The sequence below is a fragment of the Fusarium pseudograminearum genome, chromosome 1 (genome assembly GCF_000303195.2).
Source record: "Fusarium pseudograminearum CS3096 chromosome 1, whole genome shotgun sequence".
NCBI classification, from domain to species: domain Eukaryota; kingdom Fungi; phylum Ascomycota; class Sordariomycetes; order Hypocreales; family Nectriaceae; genus Fusarium; species Fusarium pseudograminearum.
Genome location: NC_031951.1, coordinates 5,839,743 through 5,859,600, shown reverse-complemented (window position 1 = coordinate 5,859,600; position 19,858 = coordinate 5,839,743). Strand labels below are relative to the sequence as shown.

General features: G+C 46.6%; 8 protein-coding genes across 8 annotated transcripts, besides 1 other annotated feature; 4 read left to right on the top strand and 4 right to left on the bottom strand.

Annotated features, from left to right (window-relative positions):
- Positions 1-1,147: 1,147 nt before the first annotated feature.
- FPSE_11330 (uncharacterized protein) lies at positions 1,148-1,744 on the top strand (the record flags this gene model as incomplete). Its single annotated transcript, XM_009264447.1, has 1 exon — positions 1,148-1,744. One exon carries the CDS (start codon positions 1,148-1,150, stop codon positions 1,742-1,744), a length of 597 nt encoding a protein of 198 aa, XP_009262722.1.
- A 123-nt stretch (positions 1,745-1,867) lies between these two features.
- Positions 1,868-3,598, bottom strand: FPSE_11331 (uncharacterized protein; the record flags this gene model as incomplete). The annotated part of the gene is made up of 4 exons (XM_009264448.1): positions 1,868-2,326; positions 2,371-2,700; positions 2,745-3,410; positions 3,458-3,598. The coding sequence occupies 4 exons, from the start codon at positions 3,596-3,598 to the stop codon at positions 1,868-1,870; spliced, it is 1,596 nt and encodes a 531-aa protein (XP_009262723.1).
- A 457-nt stretch (positions 3,599-4,055) lies between these two features.
- Positions 4,056-5,261, bottom strand: FPSE_11332 (uncharacterized protein; the record flags this gene model as incomplete). The annotated part of the gene is made up of 5 exons (XM_009264449.1): positions 4,056-4,434; positions 4,480-4,610; positions 4,666-4,884; positions 4,929-5,027; positions 5,073-5,261. 5 exons carry the CDS (start codon positions 5,259-5,261, stop codon positions 4,056-4,058), a joined length of 1,017 nt encoding a protein of 338 aa, XP_009262724.1.
- A 1,409-nt stretch (positions 5,262-6,670) lies between these two features.
- FPSE_11333 (uncharacterized protein) lies at positions 6,671-9,201 on the bottom strand (the record flags this gene model as incomplete). The annotated part of the gene is made up of 7 exons (XM_009264450.1): positions 6,671-7,150; positions 7,184-7,198; positions 7,337-7,741; positions 7,946-8,083; positions 8,161-8,208; positions 8,360-8,892; positions 8,946-9,201. 7 exons carry the CDS (start codon positions 9,199-9,201, stop codon positions 6,671-6,673), a joined length of 1,875 nt encoding a protein of 624 aa, XP_009262725.1.
- Positions 8,625-8,658: a microsatellite.
- Positions 9,202-11,141: 1,940 nt separating the features above from the next.
- Positions 11,142-13,712, top strand: FPSE_11334 (uncharacterized protein; the record flags this gene model as incomplete). The annotated part of the gene is made up of 4 exons (XM_009264451.1): positions 11,142-11,443; positions 11,493-12,132; positions 12,182-12,864; positions 12,920-13,712. The coding sequence occupies 4 exons, from the start codon at positions 11,142-11,144 to the stop codon at positions 13,710-13,712; spliced, it is 2,418 nt and encodes an 805-aa protein (XP_009262726.1).
- Positions 13,713-14,464: 752 nt separating this feature from the next.
- On the top strand, positions 14,465-15,717 carry FPSE_11335 (uncharacterized protein; the record flags this gene model as incomplete). The annotated part of the gene is made up of 4 exons (XM_009264452.1): positions 14,465-14,620; positions 14,669-15,080; positions 15,127-15,431; positions 15,481-15,717. The coding sequence occupies 4 exons, from the start codon at positions 14,465-14,467 to the stop codon at positions 15,715-15,717; spliced, it is 1,110 nt and encodes a 369-aa protein (XP_009262727.1).
- Positions 15,718-17,066: 1,349 nt separating this feature from the next.
- On the top strand, positions 17,067-18,777 carry FPSE_11336 (uncharacterized protein; the record flags this gene model as incomplete). The annotated part of the gene is made up of 3 exons (XM_009264453.1): positions 17,067-17,324; positions 17,374-17,607; positions 17,659-18,777. 3 exons carry the CDS (start codon positions 17,067-17,069, stop codon positions 18,775-18,777), a joined length of 1,611 nt encoding a protein of 536 aa, XP_009262728.1.
- Positions 18,778-18,900: 123 nt separating this feature from the next.
- FPSE_11337 (uncharacterized protein) lies at positions 18,901-19,748 on the bottom strand (the record flags this gene model as incomplete). Its single annotated transcript, XM_009264454.1, has 5 exons — positions 18,901-19,069; positions 19,128-19,276; positions 19,328-19,549; positions 19,597-19,661; positions 19,712-19,748. The coding sequence occupies 5 exons, from the start codon at positions 19,746-19,748 to the stop codon at positions 18,901-18,903; spliced, it is 642 nt and encodes a 213-aa protein (XP_009262729.1).
- Between the last annotated feature and the right edge of the window lie 110 nt (positions 19,749-19,858).

Here is a 19,858-nt window from a genome sequence, read left to right as displayed (position 1 = left end):
CAGACCGACAGTTCCGTCTAGTTACCCCGCACTCTACTGAGTGAGAGTCCTCTAGAGAGTCTTGTGATGATTTATCTGGCACCAAGTTAAGCGGGGCCGATATCCGCTATCTGTGGTCTCTGAGAGTCATTGAATGGACAAGGCCTATCAACGACGGTAATCAAAGACATTGTCGGGTTTGTGCAACTATCGATTACCGTGATACGTGGCAGGCCAGTGTTGTCGACTGCCCTGCAGCTTTCGGTTGGCTGTCTGGGCTGCTGCGAGTTGAGCAGATCTCGCTGTTAGAGGCAGCTGCTGACTCGGTACTGTCTATATATGGTGGGGTAGTTTCCTCTGGACCGGTATCGCTTCCGACCCGTCTTCGGCGTTGCTACGCCTCGCAACATTCTGGGTGAATATATAATAAAATGTGTATATATATGTTCTCATATAGGATTGAGAATCATGTCCACGACCAGTATTGTTGACGGTTTACACCGAGGAACGTAGAGTCTGGTGGTCCACCATTGGTAGTGTTATAAGGTTTAGGGCGGTGAGTTATAGAGGGCAGACAATAGCGAAAAAAGATGACATTGGATAAAGGTCTGGAGAAGAAGGAAAAGAGTCCTCAATGGGAAACGTTTCTCTAAATATCCCAAAACCATCATTCACTTATTTCTGCCTTCCAAGGTAGCTACAGCTTGTCCAACCCTTTGCCTTGTGGATTGGCAATCTGTCTTCGTGACTGTAGGCACCACCTAACAAGCATCTGCCTTTGCCCAAAAATCAGACCCAATTGTAGTTTGTTGCTACCATGGTAACTAAGTCAGATATCAAATGGTCGATTGGAAAGAAATCATCGACAAATTTGTTTGTTCATGATAAAACAGCTGTGTTGCAACTTGAGCAGATGTCCCAAGCCAATACAGAACTAATCAGAGAGGGAGCCATGGCCAAGGTCTCAATTGCGACAAACTATAGGTGCCAAGTAAATCCAGTCTGCTAAACGCATTTAAAATCCCTAGATAATTATTCTTTCACGATCCAGACATATGTAATCATTGTGCAGCGTTGTGTCACGTGCAGACAGTCAAATCATATCAAGATGGCCTGAGTTTTCTGTTTCACACAAACACAAACGTGAACATCACAAACCACCGCAACCATGGACGCCAGCCTATTACCCCTCAACGACCAAATATCGCGCTTTAAAGATGTAGTTAAACACAACAAAACCCTCATAACCGTCTTGTCGCGCGCTGCCGAGATGAAGCTCCCCAATTGGTATCTCGCCGCTGGTGCACTCACGCAAACCGTCTGGAACGTCATGACAAATCGAGATCCGGAACAGGGCATAGATGACTACGACTTGATCTACTTCGACGCTTCAGATCTCTCGTGGGAAGCTGAGGATGTCGTCATTCAAAAGGGAAAGGAACTCTTCAAGGATATCCCCGTCGAAGTTGAGATTCGAAACCAGGCGCGTGTGCATCTCTGGTACGAGAAGAAATTTGGACGGCCTTGTCCCCAACACCACTCTAGCGAGGCTGCTATGACTGCGTGGGGAACCAATACGGCATTGATTGGCGTGAGTTTGAGAGAGGACGGAGAATGGGACATCTTTGCGCCTTGGGGCCTTTCGGATATGTTTACACTCGTTGTGCGTCCAAACCAACAGATCATGACTGAGGAGACATACATCAAAAAGACTCAGCGATGGATTAAACTTTGGCCTGAAATCACAATCATGCCATGGAAATAGTCGCTTGTCTATAGGCTTCAACACAGACTGTGCTTATCTGAACGATTGCACGAAAATTAATTTAGAATGTCAATTTTAGACACTAATTCCACTCTCGCCACTGTGCTTTGGATTCGAGCCTATCTAAATCTCTACCTTGGGTCCAACATACACCTTGTTGGCAAACAAAAAGTAGTAAATAGTAGCAAGAATAGCAACCCCACCAGTCATCAAGGGAGCATAATTCATGCTAGCAGCATCCACTGGAGTCTGAGGAGGCCACAAGCTAAAGAACCAAACAATAAAGATAAACATGCATGCAAAGACGTTGTTGGCAATACCAAACATGCCCTTGAGATGCCATGGCCCCCACTCTAGGACTTGTCCGTCACCAGCGATGTTTCTAATCTTGTAATCCTTGTCACAGCGTCGATAGAGAAGTAGTATGGCCGGCACAAAGTAAGATGCGTAAAGGCCAGAAATAGCGACTGAGATGATGGCATTGTAGACCACTGATGAGCCGAGGTTGATCAGACCGATGAGGCAGGAAATAAGGCATGTGATGGAGATGGACCAGACAGGCATGTTGGTTCGGGGTTCCACCTGGATTGTTAGTCAAGGAGCTTCACGAGGGGCAAGAAAAGTACCTTTGAGAGAGTGCCTGAGAAAGGCATGGCGTTGTCTCGAGCAAAAGCCCACAGCATCCGTGATGTCGAGGCGATAACACCAACAGTAGCCGACAGGGTCATGAGAACAATTAGTGATGCCATTCCAGCTGTTCCGTTGATAGACCCTGTAGCTTGGTAGAAGATCTCCATGAAAGGATATCCGGTAGGAGAATCGACAGCTGCGTCGATGTCTGTGGCGCTGTAAAGCATGGCGATGATCATTCCGAAGCCCAAGAGGCCATTGATGGTGATGCTGCCCATGATAGATCGAGGAACTACTAGAGAAGGGTTTCTGACTTCTTCGCACATCTAGCATTGTCAGCAATAGGCGCTAAAAGGATGATTTGACTTACATGGAAAGAACAGTCGACACCAGTGAAGGAAAAGACGCAACCCAACAATCCCACAAACCACGAGAGGCCTTGTGTAGGCCACTCACCACCATTCCTCCACTCCGTAAAGACTTCGGTGCCATTGTCATTATCGCGGAAGACAAGAAGAGTAATAAGGATAGCAAAGAACCCAATAAGATGCAAGATCAAGATCATGCCCTCGAGTATAGGAAGCAGAGCGCTGACGACAGTATTGATGATGATGGCAACCAAGATACAAGCCCAGATCAACAGAGTGCCGTGCCACGTTTGCGCATCGTAATCAGGGCGCGTAAAAATAACAAGACCCTGTATCATCGTCGCAGTGAGGAAGCCAGCTGCTGCAGAAGTTCCCTGCCAACCTGCAAAGTTCATCCATCCTGTGATGTAGCTGAGATATTTCGAGTATCGAGGAGGGGCGAGCATGGCGACCCAGTGGTACTGACCAGCTGCCATGGGAGCGATCGACACAAGTTCGCAGAGCGTCGCGAAGGAGCTGAGGACACCGATCCAGACAAAGATGAAGCCGTAGATTATACCAGCGCTACCACCGTTTGTGAGGCCGGGTGCGAAGTTCATGAGGGTTCCCTCCCATGTTACGAGGACGGCGCAGCTGAACCCTAGGATTGTCCATCCTCCAAAGTTTCTCTGCTGGTTGTTAGTGGTGGAGTTGATGGGCAGAGACTTATGTTTACCTTGAGGACTGACTTTTTACCCAGCATGTTCAATTGTGCACTGTCCATGTGGTCTTGGTCACTGAGCTGTGAAACATCTTCAACCGTAGGCCGAGCATGCTTGCCGGAACCCAATGCGTCGAGCTCGTATCGATTCGCCATATTGAAGGTGTCAGAATGACAGGTAGGAAACGAAGGTGAAAGAACCAAGGAAAATGGACACCCCGACAGCGAAAACGATGGGGATGTTCAGGCAAAGAAAGAGGGTTGGACAAATAATGAACAGCTGTTTAAGACAAAATGAAACCCGTCTTCACATGCAGTTGGTTGGCCCTTACCTAAAATCCTGCGAACAGTAGCAATGTATCCCTGCACAACCCTGGCCTGTACTGTGTTGCACGCATGTTTTTACATGGGAAAAGACATTAACCAACAGTCGATGAAAGAGAGAGAAAATATTCATAAGACCACTTGCACACACTGAAACTTGCCATGGCGATCATATCCTTGTTCAAATGTAGGCCAAGTCCTCGTTTAAATCCCACTCTGGCTAGCATCGAAGCATTCCAAACGGGCCGCTGCGGACACCATTACTGTAATTGTTACTCTACAAATAACTCTAATTCCCTGTAGTACTAGCAGAAGGATCAACAAGGGCTTCCTGGCTGTTGTGCCGTGCCACATCCACGTCCCACGCCCCCCCATATTTTGCCGTGCTCGGTCTACATGTCAATTCGAAGGCCTGCCCCCGAGATGAAGTTCCCCCGCTCTTGGTGTTGTTGCTTCTGCTCAATGCACCGAAAATGTCTCCTGCTCCCATTTGTCCAGACTCCATACTCTTGAGAAATCGCCACCAGAAAGGGATGCAGGTTGTCATTATACCGAGGCATTGTATGACTTGGTTGATGATTGTTGGCATCCACATTTCGAATATGGGTGTTGGTGAGTTCAGTGTGCGCTTGTAGTAAACTATGTGAGATATCGTCGGAGGGATTGTTCTAAACTGTCAGTCAATGGGACAGATTGTAGTCAATTTTGCTTACACAATTCGAGATCCAAATACGCCAATGACCATTACTTTTCTTCCCATGGGCATTTGTAGATGCACTAATATCCCAAGAGTGAGCGCGGTGATCAAAACATCGGTGGTCATATTGATTGCGTCGGCGTAGATCTAGAAAGCTACCTGTACAGAATTAGAAGTAACCCGCGAAGCTGGAAATACATACCATATTGATACATTGTCCGTTGAGATAATCCCAAGGATTCGATAACGAGCAAGCAAAGCTTCGTACAAACACTGCCGATATAGCCCAGCCTCCAATGAGAATCTGAATTGGCAGGATCGTCTTGTTGGACAAAGGCGACATGGTCCAAATGGTTGATGTAGCGGAAAGCTTGGATAGACCCAAGGTGATGAAGAAGAGTACATCAGATCCAAGTTGGCTCTGTGAGAATTAGACATGCCCAGATTGTTCTGGAAATACCCTACCTTTAATATTGAAGATATTTGCGATGATGATATGTCAAGCTTGCCCAGTCCATTAGAGCCCTGCGTATAAACAATGGTCGACTGAGCAATTGAGAAAATCTATAATATGTCAGTTAGTATTTAGAGGCTCATTACATAACCAACCATTGATGTGTGTATCATTATCTCATCAGACGTAAAGAAAGTCGAGTATTTTAGCCTCTTGACAGCAGCCAGTCGTGTGAGAAGGCGAATAACGACGGAGAAAACCGTGACTACCATCAAAATCATCGACACCGCCCGTACGACGGGAGACTTGTTGAACGGTGCCTCATGCTCGCGCGTGAAAAGCATCTCAACGTGTAGTGAGTTCCAAGACAATAATTGCAAGGAGGACGTCACGGACCAAGCCAAGAAATGGGAAGGTCTGCATTGTTATGGCTTCTAAGACTACTGCAAGGTACAGACAAGATTTCTCTGGAATGGCTGAACCATGGCCCCGGTATGTCTGACAGTGGGATATCACTCTGTGTACTTCGTGTTGGGCACCTATATCAAGGTTGCAAGTCAGATTGCAAGGCATAAAACACGCAATTTCTGCATTTGAGTGTTGGTTGCATAGCAGATACAATGGGATAAAATCTGTAATCTTAGGACATGATTTCTCTGTTGGTTCGACAATCACGTCGCAGGTGGTAATCGGCACAAGCTATAACCAGTTTGTCAATGTCAAGCCTCCGGATGACATGCGGCAGGATCCCATCCTTAATAATCCTCGCATGAAGTAAACACAATCAGAAGGCGTGTTGAAGTTTAAAACATGCAGATGACATCCATGTCGACCTCTTATCTCATGATCTCTGTCAGATCATCCATGCCTAAGCCAATATGGGTAAATCCTCCTCACGGGCCGGAATTAACATCCGTCGGGTATATTTGTTGATGCGGGTGTAAAAAGTATCCCTGGCAGTTGAAGGAATTCTCGTAAACCGTTTTGCAGATCTTGGCTTTGCTGGACATGTCACCGGGTGACATGGTTAGTGATCCCCGGTTCGGTTGCACCATTCATTTCATGTGCCTTCCAGGGGCTGATCACTGACTCTTTCCTCCTCACCCGAGTTTATGAACAATTTGCTTTTTATGTTCAAGCTTGCACTCATTACAACAAATCGGATCATGCTTCGTCGCATTCATGCTTCCATACCGTATATCAATGGATTACCATTCAAACCCATGAACTGGCTTCATTCATTGCCAATGCAAATGCCAAAAGTCCATATCGTCATTTTCATTGATGGACTGGATTAAGCTCCATAGTATTGCGTATGTGGCGCAAGTCTGCAGCAAGACATCTCATTCATGGAATCAGAGCCAAAGTAAATTTGTGTGTTGTCTGTCAATCATCACAAAGAGTCGACATGGCCAAGGGTTGGTGTAGCGTTGCATGTGAAGAATGAAGCGATCCAATGAGGCTTTGCGAACAGGGTTGCAATGTTTAGAGCCAACAGTAACGTGCATCCATGGCTACCCTTGGTGAAATTGATCGAGGCAGACTTGTTGGTCTTATCTGTCGGCAGATTTCAGTAGTGATTCATGTTAACTTCATTGGACGCGTTTGTTGGAGATCTCTCGGTTACTACAGTACTATTTCTTTCTGATTCAAATTGTTCTCATCATACTTTCCACCGTATCAATTTGTCCATTACTTTTCACCCATCATCCCAGACAAATCTACATGTGTCTGTGGGAGGCACGCAGATATCTCATACCCTCTTCACAATAATAACCGCGATAACATATTTATCTGCCAGGCCTGACAAATCCAGTGAGCCCCCATTTTCTTCAGCTGCAGCTCGCAGTTTGCGCATCAAAATCTTGACGATATCATCTTCCGTTCCAATCAATTCAGGATTGGCTTTTTGCCAGCGATTGACTGTCCCAAAACTATTGACGAGTTTCTCAAACCTTTGGAGCTTCTCGTCTAGTGAGACATCACCCGGCGTATTGTCCATCAGGTAGTGTTTAGGAAAATGCCCATCCTTGGCACTGAGTTCGTGGCGGGAAGACGATTTGCGATCATACAGTGAAGCAGTGGTTGGATCATCCCAAGGCATGACGAGATCAACATATCCATCCATCGTAATTTGACTACCGGCTGAGTGGTATGGTCGAAGCACATTCTGTCTGAAGTCTTCAAAGATAGTTTGTACTTTGTCTCCGCCGGATAGGTCTATCGATGTTAGCTGGGGAGCTAAAGGTCGAGTCTTTGTACATACCAGACTGCCTGAAAGCTGTCCATAGGGCAACAGTGCCACCCGGTTTTAACAGCTTGGCAGCTGCATTCCAAAATTTTGGCATGTCGAACCAATGGGCCTATTGTTGGTGTCAGTCACATATATCTTGAGTCAAGGAGTTTGACAGGTATATACCGCAGCAGCCGCTGTTATGAGATCAACTGAAGAATGCTCAAGGCCATCGATCTTGTCAAGTTCTTCAGCGCCGCTCACTTTGTACTCGATCTGAACATCGGCTTTAGATGTGCCTCCCATCTGTTGAGCCTTTTCGATCATGCTGTGGCCTGGATCAGCGCCATAAGCGACATCAAAGTGCGGCGCCAGCATTCGAGTCGCTGGACCTGGACCACATCCGACATCCAACACAACTCCATTGTGGCCGCCACTTGAATTGTGCTGTTTCAAAACAAATTCAATCAAAGTCTCTGAGTAGCCGAGCCGACCTTCGGCATAGTTTGACGCTTGTTGGGAAGAATAGTTTCGAAAGACGACATCCCGAGGCTGGTCTTCTGATTGTGTCGCTAGAGCTACCATTGTGAGCTTTCGATATGTTTTATTTACTACTTCTACCAAAACTAGTCGCATTAATATAGTAAATATTTGTACGCTGGTGCCAGGAACATCGGGATATATATAAACGACCGGTCCGGGTCGGTGACGTAGCTATAGACTACGGACTTCGGCCTATGGAGTCGGAGCACCATATAAGTTTGTAGATCTAGTTGTATTCGGCCAAGGGCTTACTTTTGAAGGTTGTTGGACGGCTCTAAAGCGGTTAGCGAGCAAGGCTGTTCGAGGCACATCGAATTTCACTGGTTGATAAGGTATTCGTAAGCGAATAGCTCGCATATAAACAAATCCCGGACCGCTGTAGTTTTGGTCCTGGGTATTGCGGAATACACATGGAAAAACAATAAAAAGTGAGCCACCAAAATAAAGGCACTGTCATTTTCACTTACCGACCGTGAGACAACTATGATCTGCTCTTCAATGTCTGAGAACTGCACCTGATGGCGACACAGCGCACTTGGAACCTTTCATGAAAGGAATAACTAATATAAGGGGACCTATTAGAAATGGTTGTATTATAGCAGGTAACGACGCTTCGGTCCTCGATCAGCATAAACGTGAGGAAATCAATCAAGGTGCTTCAAAAACTCCGGGAGGGCTTCTTGCGTAGCCAGGAATATGGGATCCATGATCGCCAGGTAGCTCAGCCTTGGGTTCTGATACCGGCAGCTGTCCCGTCGGAACCTCATATATGCTTGGATCCCTTTTCTTCTTCGAAATCTGTTTCCATAAGAGCCATCCGACGCAGCCAAAAATCAACAGACCTCCGATTGTCCCACCAACCGCTGCACCTGCCGTCTCGCCCTTAGATAGCCCAGAATTTGGCGTTGCACCTGTATCTTCTTCCGCGATCGTTGTTGATGTTGCTGTTGTTTTTGCTGTTGTTGAGGGTTCACTCTGAGTAGTCGATTCAGCGATGGACTGTGTTGTGGTTCTTGTAATGGATAAGACCTTTGATATCGTCGTGGTCGTTTCGGGATCTGGGGCGGTAACGTTGAATGTTATAGATTGAGCCAAATAACCGTTTGAGCTTTCCCATAATGTGAAGCAGTACACGGAGTCCTCCCCGTTCTTCGATAACCCTGCAATATTGTACTCGGCTTCCCACTCGGTGCGACTGGCTGAATACATATGTCAGTCATTAGTATAAAGATAGAGATGCGAGTATTCCTACTATACAGTTGCCTCAATTCTGCACCGTTAACTGTTCCTTTGTTAAGTTGCATTATCCAGAGTTGAGTGCCCTCAATAGTCGATCTCCAGTCTATCTGGATTTCGTACCCGATGTTATACCGTGTGTTTTTTCCTATATCTGCATCGCTTTTTCGGTTCTGATCGATCTCAGGAGGACGGATGAACTTGGCATCACAAAATACCAAGCATTGGAAAAGGGCAAGAGCAAGGCCCAAATACGTCAGAGTGGGTAACATCATCAAGGAGCAAATGCAAAGGCCGACAGGCGTTTGAAGGAGCCGAATATCGTTAGTCTTGGCCCTACGGACTGAGGGACTGTCGACGCGTCCGGTCGAATTCAAGTTAGTGATGTGACAAGAAGAGAATTGGCCAATCTGATTAACGTGGGGTAAGGTTTGATATATGGTACCCATAGTTTAGGAGACCAGGCTATACACGGGATGCTCTTGGCACAGTCTCGCATGTCCTCTTGTTGCTGCAGTCCAGGAGGAGTTTAGTTGTAGGATATGCTTCAGGCTGGGGTCAATGCACCTACTGGGATCAAGTGATGATCTGACTCAGAGACCAACCACTGAACATAAATTCACAACACCAAGTCCACTTCCTGTTGTGAGAACGGTCCATTACTTTGAAATGGCGATACAACTCCGACTTTTATTTTGAAAACTACTACGTATCCAGCTGTTTATTCTGAGCCTCGTCCAAACTTTGTCTTTCCTTTGAGCTTGATAGATGTGCCAATTTGCCTTGTTGCATATAGAAGTGGGACTGGAGAGGACCAACAGCACAACAACCAACAGAGCGTCGTATTGGGCAGTGAATCGACCAGGGGGTTGCACGTCCTTTAATCTGCGTTATCCAAGATTTGTAGGGTAATTTGTTGAGAGCTGAAAAACTAGAAACGCCAAAATTGCTATCAAAACATTGAGAGGGGGGTTTCGAGGACGATCGAAGCATTATATAAAGAGATATCGCCACAGGCAGAGAATGTTGAGAGATTGATAAGAATACTCCATGGCGATTGTTGTTGTCTATAATTTCTCAAGATCACATTTGTATAACAAATGGGTGAATTCGTAGGCGGTGAGGAATTTTCTGCAACTTCGTACTGGTAGTCAGAGAATTCTTGACAAATGACATTATACTCCTAGCAGTTTTAGTACTCCTTTCCATTTGAAATACTGTTTTAAATAACTGGTCAACATATATTGCATGGTATTCATAAGAGAGGTGCAAGTAACGCGGAATCTACCCTAAACTTTGATTAATATGTTTTTAATTCCCGCAAATCTGCAACTCACTGTACCTTTATATACCTTCTTAACCTGCGTAGACAAGTAAATCTCAAACAGAATGGAATTCAATACATCCACAATCATATAATGACAAGAATTTCGCACAAATATTACGTCTTCTATGAGCCCCAGGGGCTTAATAACAAGAACAGTGGTAGTTTCCATCTCGAAAGATGCACCCCTGTAATGATGACACCAGAGGTTTCCTAGTCACACGTGGCAAGGCAGCACTTAGAAACAGACTATAGTATATGACGTTGAATTAGTCTTTGGACTCTTTTACAATCCGATCAACTATCGATATCTGGTTTAGAATCGGAAAATCGGAATCTATCGCGGGCTCTCGGCTGAATAGAAAGTCCAGGGGCTAAATAGAGTTTCGTTTTTGTTTCGACGACACTTGCCTACCCAATGACAGGTTGACCCGTCTATGTAAATGTAAATAGATCAGGGTCCAGGTTTGTCCAGGTTTGTTTGATTATGAATCTCGCTTCGATGCCTCGGCAGATGTGGAACAATAACGTTACGCTGGCTGGCAATATTATGGTGATGCCAAAGCATAGTTTGTGGAGCTGTCAACGCTGGCGTAACCTTTCGTGACGAATGCCCAGCAGAATGATCAACCGCCGCGTTTTGACGGCCGTATAGGCGATCATCATTCGTCCAAGACCCATTTATCATATCAAAGTGATCTGTTCTGTAGTAACCCGACTATCCGAGAACCGGGCATCGGTAATGTCCGTATGCCGGTGACAGCCACGTCCAAATAAATAGGAGAGCGACCTTTCATGCAGTCGGCACATACATATCTATCTTGGCACACTCTTTATACTCTCCTACTCCATCATTTTCACACGAACTCAATCCGAATATATCACAAAATGGACAAGTCGAAACACAAGGTGATAATTGCAGGAGGAGGCATAGCCGGCCTTACCCTCGCCAATATGTTGGAAAAGGCCGACATAGACTATGTTTTGCTCGAATCATACAAAAAAATTGCACCGCAGGTCGGCGCAAGCATCGGTCTTCAATCGAACGGACTTCGAATTCTTGATCAACTCGGATGCGCGGATACGCTATTAGCATTGATTGATCATCCTCTGCTCAATTCATGGACACGAAATTCCGACGGCTCCATTATTGTACATCTTCAAGGTGTCCATAATATACTGGAATCAAGGTACGTTGGATGCGAACTAAGAAAAGCGCAATCTCCTAATTCCAGATAGGTTTGGCTATCCAACTGTCTTTATTGACAGACAATCTCTCATGGAAATTCTGTACGACAACCTGAAGTCTAAAGACTCAGTACACCCTAGTCAAGCTGTTAAGACTGTCATGGAACTGGATGATGGAGTCCAAGTGACAACCGACAAGGGCAAGGTTTTCAAAGGAGACATTCTTGTCGGCGCGGACGGTATTTACAGTACTGTTCGACAAGAAATGTGGCGCATAGGCAACGAGGCATCTCCTGGTTACTTCCCTGACAACGAGTGGTCAAAGGTGCCCTGCTATTACAAGTGCATTTTCGGTATCTCAAAGCCCATCGAGGAACTTATCAAAGGAACTCACTACGTTTACAACGACAAGTTCTCATACCTGGTAATGGTTGGGCCTGGTGGAAAGTGGTACTGGTTTTTATTCGCCAGGTTGCCCGCTCCTCTGTACGGCGATGATATTCCCAGATACACAAAGGAGGATGAGGCGAAGCTCGCTCAGGAGCATGCGTCTGATCAGATCACTCCCGAAATTACTTTTGGTGATCTCTACGAAGCCAGGACCAACTCGACACTGACGCCCCTCCATGAATGGGTTTTCCAAAAGTGGCATTATAATCGAATCATCACTATTGGTGATGCAGCTCACAAGGTATTGTCTTTGCCCTTTTATTCGCCTCAATATACTGACTGAATCTTAGCTCGAGCCGTTGACTGGTCATGGAGGCAACAGCGCCATCGAGACCGCTGCGTCTCTTATAAACCACCTTCTTCCAGGATATCCTAACTGGAGCGACTCCAACATCCAATCTGCTTTCAGTGCAGTACAAAATGAGCGCTTCGACAGAGTACAATGGCTTGTTGATGATGCGCACAAGAATCAAGAATTGAATGCTCTGGCAACACCTTTCCTGGCATTCATTGCCCCAAAGCTGGCACGTCTATTAAACATAGACACTGCTATGCGCCTCTACGGCCGTAAATTTGTAGATGCCACCCATGTGCACTCTCTTCCCATACCTGAGAAACCGCACTCGGTGCCGTTCACTGATCAGCTTCCCGCTAGACCTTTTTCTTCGACTGCCCTCTTAGGTCTTGGTGTGTTGAGTCAAGGTGCTCTCTTCCGACTGGCGAACCAGATTCTGCATCCGCTGCAAATCCCAGCAACGTTCATGGGCGAGGCTTTAGTGACTAATTATACAGGAGTGGCAGCAGTGGATCAGCTTCTGGCAGCTCTGGGCGCTGCCTTTGCGGTCTTCATTCAGCCAGAAAACCGGCCAGCAAGATTGCAATGGATTGCCTTCACTCCTCTGTTGTTTTCGACAGCTCTAGACTGGACTTTGGAAAGTTACCGAGCCGGTTCAAGAGGTCTCCCCACCTCGTTGTAAGTCACCACAAAAGCCTTTTCATCTATGTACATTGCTAACAAATCACTGTAGTCCATCCGTCTTTGGTGCCATGTATCAGCTCAAGGGGATTGGGCGAACTGCCCCTTTGTATCACATGCTATCTGTGTGTGAACAGATTGTAATGGACAGCATCTCTATGGTCACTGGCCGCGCCATTGATGTTGAAGTCGTCAAGGCGTCTATTCCGGGACTGGCACTTGGATTCGTCGTCCCTACTGCCCTCATGATATGGCCATGGGAGAACAAGGTCACATGGCAGCAAATGGTTGCCTTGTGGCAACCGTTCCCAGTTTACGTTGGATTGATCACTGCTGGTGTTTCAACTGTTCTACGTAAGGTGAAGAGCAGCTCAGCCACACATGCTAGCTCAAACGCAACGAAAGAGAGCGGGAAACTTACAAAGCGAAAAGACCCCAGTCGGTCATTGCTGAGATATATCTATGCTGGCGGAGCGGCGACTGCTACTGCAATTCACCTCTGGTCGCTCTACAAGATATGGTCCGACCCGGAACTTAGTGTCTCGGGTGTTTTCGGCACCGTTGCATACTTGGTCTCTGGGAAGTCGAGCTCTGACCCAAACATCAGAATTACTGAGTTCTTACAGCGGGACATGTTCCTCAATGGTGTTTCTGTTCTGGTACATAGTCTCTATCGCACACTTGATCTCAGACGTGTGGGATACATTACGAATAAGGAAACTGTGGTTGCGTCTTTAGCAGTGTTGATTGCGCAGCCAATTGTTGGGCCGGCTGCAGCTCACATCGGCTTTCTCGGCTGGAGAGAAGATATGTTTTACCGAGTCAACAAGAGCGTTAAAGCTTGAGTATATAGATGTAGATATTTTTAGATTGTATTATATTTGTCGAGGCTTTATCTGTCGTATGCTGTTTTCAAGTGTGATATCCCAAGTCTTGCTTGTATCCGGAGCTAAACATACAGAAACCGACTAGTCGGCCAAGGAATATATTGGTAGGTAGATAAGAACTATCAACAGAGCTTCCTCATTCATCGTATAAACTACGCAATCGCGGTCAAAAAGTTCCTCATCCAATCAGACTGGGAATGCCTTCTCATCAGCCCAAGAGACACCTACCAGAACCATGTTTCAAACCCCGCCCAAATGCCAAGCTTTGACAAAGTACCTCGCCTAGTGATTAACGACCTGCCGCAATGAGCAGTGCCGATGCACAAGCGGCCCGTTAACGCCATATGCCACCCCGGACTCTATATAGCAGAGACACTATCGCACGGCATTGAGGGAAAATAGAGGAAGGTCCACTGGATTTGTTATGCTTATTCTGTAGATCGTCTAACTGGAACTTGTGAAGGTCACATTGACGAGACATACGAGATCAGTGCCTCAATTGGTTGTTTATTGTTTCTCCTGCCACAATCGACCCGGCCATGACTTGACGCTCGGGCTCTTGCTTGTGCGCCTTCCTAACGTAGATATTCGGAGGAACCAGACATCTTTCCATATATAATCGGTCCTATCTCATCATATCTCGAGTCTATCAAGTCAGGTTTCTCTAGCAACTTCGACTCATCTTGATCGCCAGTGTTACTCTCGTTACCATGCGTGCTACCCTCGCTCTTACCGCCCTTTTGGGCCTGTCAAATGCCGCTGCCATTGAGCCTCGCCAATCTCGTGAGACCAAGCTCTACAAGATCGAGCTCGGACCTGATGACGTCCGCACTGTCACCGAAGCGGAGAAGTGGGCATTGAGAGCTGTTCGTGACACCCTACCTCATACCGAGTATCACATCTAACTTTTACAGGAAGGCAAGCACTTCATCGACGTGACTGACCTTGACGAAGTCGGTTTCAGTCTTCAGTTCCTCGCCAGCTTCCCTAGCGCTGTCGCTCAGTCCTCTGCCGTCAAGGCTTTGTTGCCTAAGCTGAGCCAGGCTAACCTTCGCACCACTCTGACGACCTTCTCCAACTTTTACAACAGATACTACACATCTGCCTATGGAGAACAGTCCGCCGATTGGTTGTTCCAGCAGGTTGAGTCCATCATCTCTGCCAGTGGAGCCAAGGGTGTCAAGGTTGCCAAGTTCAAACACACTTGGCGTCAGCCCAGTATCATCGCTACTATCCCCGGAAAGAGCGATTCTACTATCGTTGTTGGTGCTCACCAAGACTCCGTCAACACTCGCAGCCCTTCTGCTGGTCGCGCTCCCGGTGCTGGTACGTTATCTCTCATACTTTACACGACAACTGCTAATTATTCTAGATGACGATGGATCTGGAACTGTCACTATTCTCGAGGCCTTCCGTGTCCTCTTGAGCGACTCGCGTGTTGCATCTGGTCAAGCCCCCAACACTATCGAGTTCCACTGGTACTCGGGTGAAGAGGCCGGTCTTCTCGGCAGTGGCGCCATCTTCAACCAGTACAAGCGTGAGGGTCGTCCCGTCAAGGCCATGCTCAACCAGGACATGACTGGTTACGTCAAGCCTGGTACCAAGGCCGTTGCCGGTGTCATCACTGATAACGTTGATGCTGGTCTGAGCGCCTTCCTCAAGAAGGTCATCGTTGCTGTAAGTAAACCTGAATATGTTGAAAGTGTTGAGACTAATGTGACGACAGTACTCTTCTCTTCCTGCTGTCGACTCCAAGTGTGGTTACGGATGCTCCGATCACGCTTCTGCTACACGAGCCGGTTACCCTGCAGCTCTTGCTTTTGAGTCTACCTTTGAGAACAGCAGCCCTTACATACACTCTGACAAGGACACCATTGACACTGTTAACTTCAGCCACATGCTCGAGTTTTCCAAGATTGTCACTGGATTTGCCTACGAGCTTGGATTTGCCACAAACCTGTAGTCTACTTGATGTTCAACGCGTATTCTTACTCTCGGGCTAGGAAGGCGCGGTAGTTGAGCGGGAATATCAGTTCAAGTATAGTTTAGCACTCAAATAATACGAATTATTTGAAACCCTGATCTTGGACCAATGACATATTTTATCCTTCAGAACTCCAACTTCCCTGCAACATGGACAGGTGCACAGAGCACTTTAGGTAACAAAATGTCGTCACTGGTGATTTCAAAGATCTGCTTCCATTTTGAGAATACACTTTTGGTCGATACTGTTCACCTGGCGACTCCTTTATGTTGTCTTGCCGGCAGATGCAAATGCATAGCTCAACAAAACCTGTTGCAGTAACCTCGTTCAACACAGATCGGCATGCAGGGTAGCGCTCGGTTAGACACCGATCACCAACTCTCCAGTGCCACACTCGGCATTTAAACAATGTTGCGCTGCTCATTGTCGCTCTTCTATGTCATATTGTCGGTCTGATGCCCAAACACTAACTGTTCTCAGTCAATGGGCTGAAGGCTCAGTCACATTCCGCGGTCAATCATCAAGTCACCTATAGTTATACTCTGAGACATGCACTTTGAGTGTAACCGAACCTTGTTCTGGTGACATTTGCCGTGACATTCCAATGGGCACCCAAAACTCTGGGAATTAGAATGGATTCCAAGTTCTTCCCTTGTCGGTGGCCCAAAGACAGGCCGAGTAAGGTTTTTTTTGTTGCAATTGATCTGCCAAGATCACCGGCCATGGGTATCAAACATCCATAATTAGGCTCGTGATCCTTTTAAGCGTTTCCATCCCACTCCGTTTCATCCGAGAAGTGACTAGCATCTCATGATAAGCCACGCTCGGCACTTGAGATTCAGCCCGTTGGGTGATTAGTCTCTGCGCTTATAATTTCCGCGGAGGGCGAGGCTCAGCTCTTAATAAATAGTTTATTCCTCTGACAGGCCTTTAGAGTTGATTACAAAACATCCCTTGTCTGAAGTTGGGCTCAAACAGCGTCATCCCGGCTTCGTAAGATGAATCGTTAACTTCAAACCCCTGTTTCGGCGCTGCGCAAACTAGACTAAAAGGATGCAAAACTCGAACATTACCAATGAAAAGACCCAGATCCCAAACACGCCCGCAGTTTGATTGCATGGTTCCCCTTTGGAAATAGTAGCCTTTTTAAGGTTAGCAGTAACGTCAGTTTGATATACCGAAACTTTGTTTATCTTCAACGCATTTCTTCATTTATCTCTTCGATTAACGAGAGCCAGGTTAATAAATCTCCAGTTTTCCACATAATCTCGTCCAAAGAGCATGCCATTCACTAATAACCTTTTACTGCGTCAATGCCCTTGACCACAATGCCTTCTTTGTCCAGCCCTACCGTCGCTAAACGCGAGTCTCTACCCACTGCAGGCAGTGTTTTCTTTGTCTCTTCTAATGGCCGTGTTCTGAGGCTTCCCATTCCGAGCAGATCCTATCGTGATCCGCTCACTTGGTCATCAACCAAGCGACTTCTAGGGTTTTGTGCTTTGCAATGTCTTTCTATTTCTGCGTCTTTTGCGTTGAATCTTCCCGGTTTGTTGGTCCGGGCAATCACTGAAGAGTTCAAGGATAAGGTGCGAAAGGCGATAGTAACTATGTAGTTCCTCACTAATATACGAATAGGAAACTGGTCCATTTAGTGTAGAGTCACTGTCCTCAGCCATGACACTGTTCACAGGCCTTGGGTTCCTCATCGGCATTCCGCTATCTACGGCGGTTGGTCGACGACCAGTCGTAGTTGTTGCAGCTGTCATAACATTCCTTTCAACAATGTGGGCTGGACACATAGAAGTATTTATCGAGTTGCTTCTTTGCGTTTGCTTGCAAGGACTGGCTGCTGGATCAGTGAGTGGCATGGTGCGTAACAATATGTCCGTTCAGCATAAGAACAATTCTAATTTGTCATAGAGTATCCTGATCCTTATCGACGCGACTTTTATCCACGAACGTCCTACCGCTCTATCTCTATTCTGGTGTCTGGGATCAGCTTCCATCAGATTATCAATCTTGGTGCTGCCGTATACCACAGACTTGTCTACTTCCTGGCGATGCGTCTACCAAGTCTGGCTTGCTCCCTGCACACTTGCTCTTCTACTGGTTATCATATTTGTTCCAGAGACCTTCTTCCTCCGACCACCTGTCGCACTCGATGGAAGGGTTTTGGTCCAGAGCGGCTCAGAGAAAGTCGAAATCTATGGAGGCTGGGACGAAGTTGAGTCTCTGCGAAACGAGAAGCCTTTGCCTGATATTCCCTCTTCTTCCTCGTTTTGGTCTCACTTCAAAGTCACGAGAGCGCCTGGAACTAACTGGGAGTCCGCGGCGGCTACATATGGACAAATGCTCTTGTGCATCCTCAACCCCCTCACCTTTTGGGTTTCACTTCTCGCAGGGGCCATCCTCAGCGGTGTTATCTTCCTCAACCTTACTCAGTTTTCCGCTATTATGGAAGAGGGAGGAGTCAAGGATGCAAAGACAATCAACGCTTTTCTTTCTCTCTCAGGAATAATTGGTTCTCTGTTAGCATTCCCAGCGATGGGACCCCTCGCCACATGGTTCACTCGCTATCACAGCTTCCGTGCAGGAGGTATTCGTCATGCCGAAGTCTATTTGGTTCTATTCGCTGTTCCTGTCCTTACAGGAGTAACTAGCGTCTTGGTTAATGGTCTAATACTAATGCGAGGCTGGTCCTCAACCTGGATCTACATCACATCTTCTCTAAGCATTATCAGCTATCTAACTGGCAACGTCGCCTTTACTCTATGGATTACAGAGGCATTTCCCAAATGGGCCGCTGCGGCTTTGGCTGTGCAACTGTTTACTAGCAACATGGTTGGATTTGGAATAGGTAGCGGTATAGCTCCTTGGATCCAAGAGTTCCAGATCGTGGAGCCCACTGTTCTCATTTCTGTCCTTATAGGTGTCCTGGGTACCTTTGCTGTACCCGCTGCATTTTGGGGAAAGACAGTTCGGCAGTACATACACGGTCGATGGAGTGATTCAGAAAGGACTGCTCTGCGTCCCCAATAAAGAGTTGGTTGATGCACATACATAGCCAATGTTTAGATTACTCCTAATGTAATCATTTCTTTTGTAACAGCGTGTGAAAAATTCACAAAACAGCCACCCGTGACTAGTCTTCAATATCGTGCATTACTTGTAGGCAGCCTTTACAGAAGGGAGATCATTGAGACGTTCTTGCCAAGCCGAAAAGCTGGGATATTGTTTCAGAATGGTGTGTTTTTCCCACAAAGATGTTTTAAAGAAGGGATGCTGACTGACAACCCGGTTCCATGGTACGAATGCGAGATCGGCATAAGTTCTGTTCATTACGTCTATTAGCCTAACATGTCAGATTTTCCATTAACGACGGTACTCACAGTTTGCCATCGACAAGGTACTTCCTTCCAGCGAGGACCTTGTCAAGTACACTGATGACCCGGGCTATCTCGTTGACATAACGTTCCTTCGCGAGAGGGATATCTTGAGGGCATTTATGAAACCACATAGCTTGTCCGTAATACGGGCCCTTGCAAGAGAGTCAGACATGGAAACCGAGCATTGAGAGTGGGTAATATACCTGTCCAGACACTTGGAAGTGTAGATACTGTTTGATCTCCCATTTGCTGGATGTGCTTGTACCACATAGTCTCTGATTTACGTCATAAGTCTCAACCAGATATTCCATGATGGCTCCAGATTCCCAGAGAACGATATCGCTGTTGGGGTCTTTGATAGCCGGCACTCTGCCATTGGGGTTGATTGCGACAAACCAATCCTCTTTAGGGTCCTCGACAACAATCTGATAACGAGTGAGAGACCTGACTTAGTTGCAATGAACTTACGTACCGTTGTGTAAGGGACAGCAAGTTCCTCCAGCAAGATAGTCACCTTGAAAGGGTTCGGACCAGCGCCTGACCAGTAAATTAGACTAAGCAGTCACGTTACAAAGATTACCGCTTACTGTGAACATAAACTGTGATGGGCTCCAGCTCAGACATTGTGAGTGTGATTGCAGAATGCCGCCAAGTAGAGTGAAACAACTGACTCGTGGATATGCATGTGAATAAGAGGTTTCGGTTTTATACACTAGACTAGATATTAGAGTTTG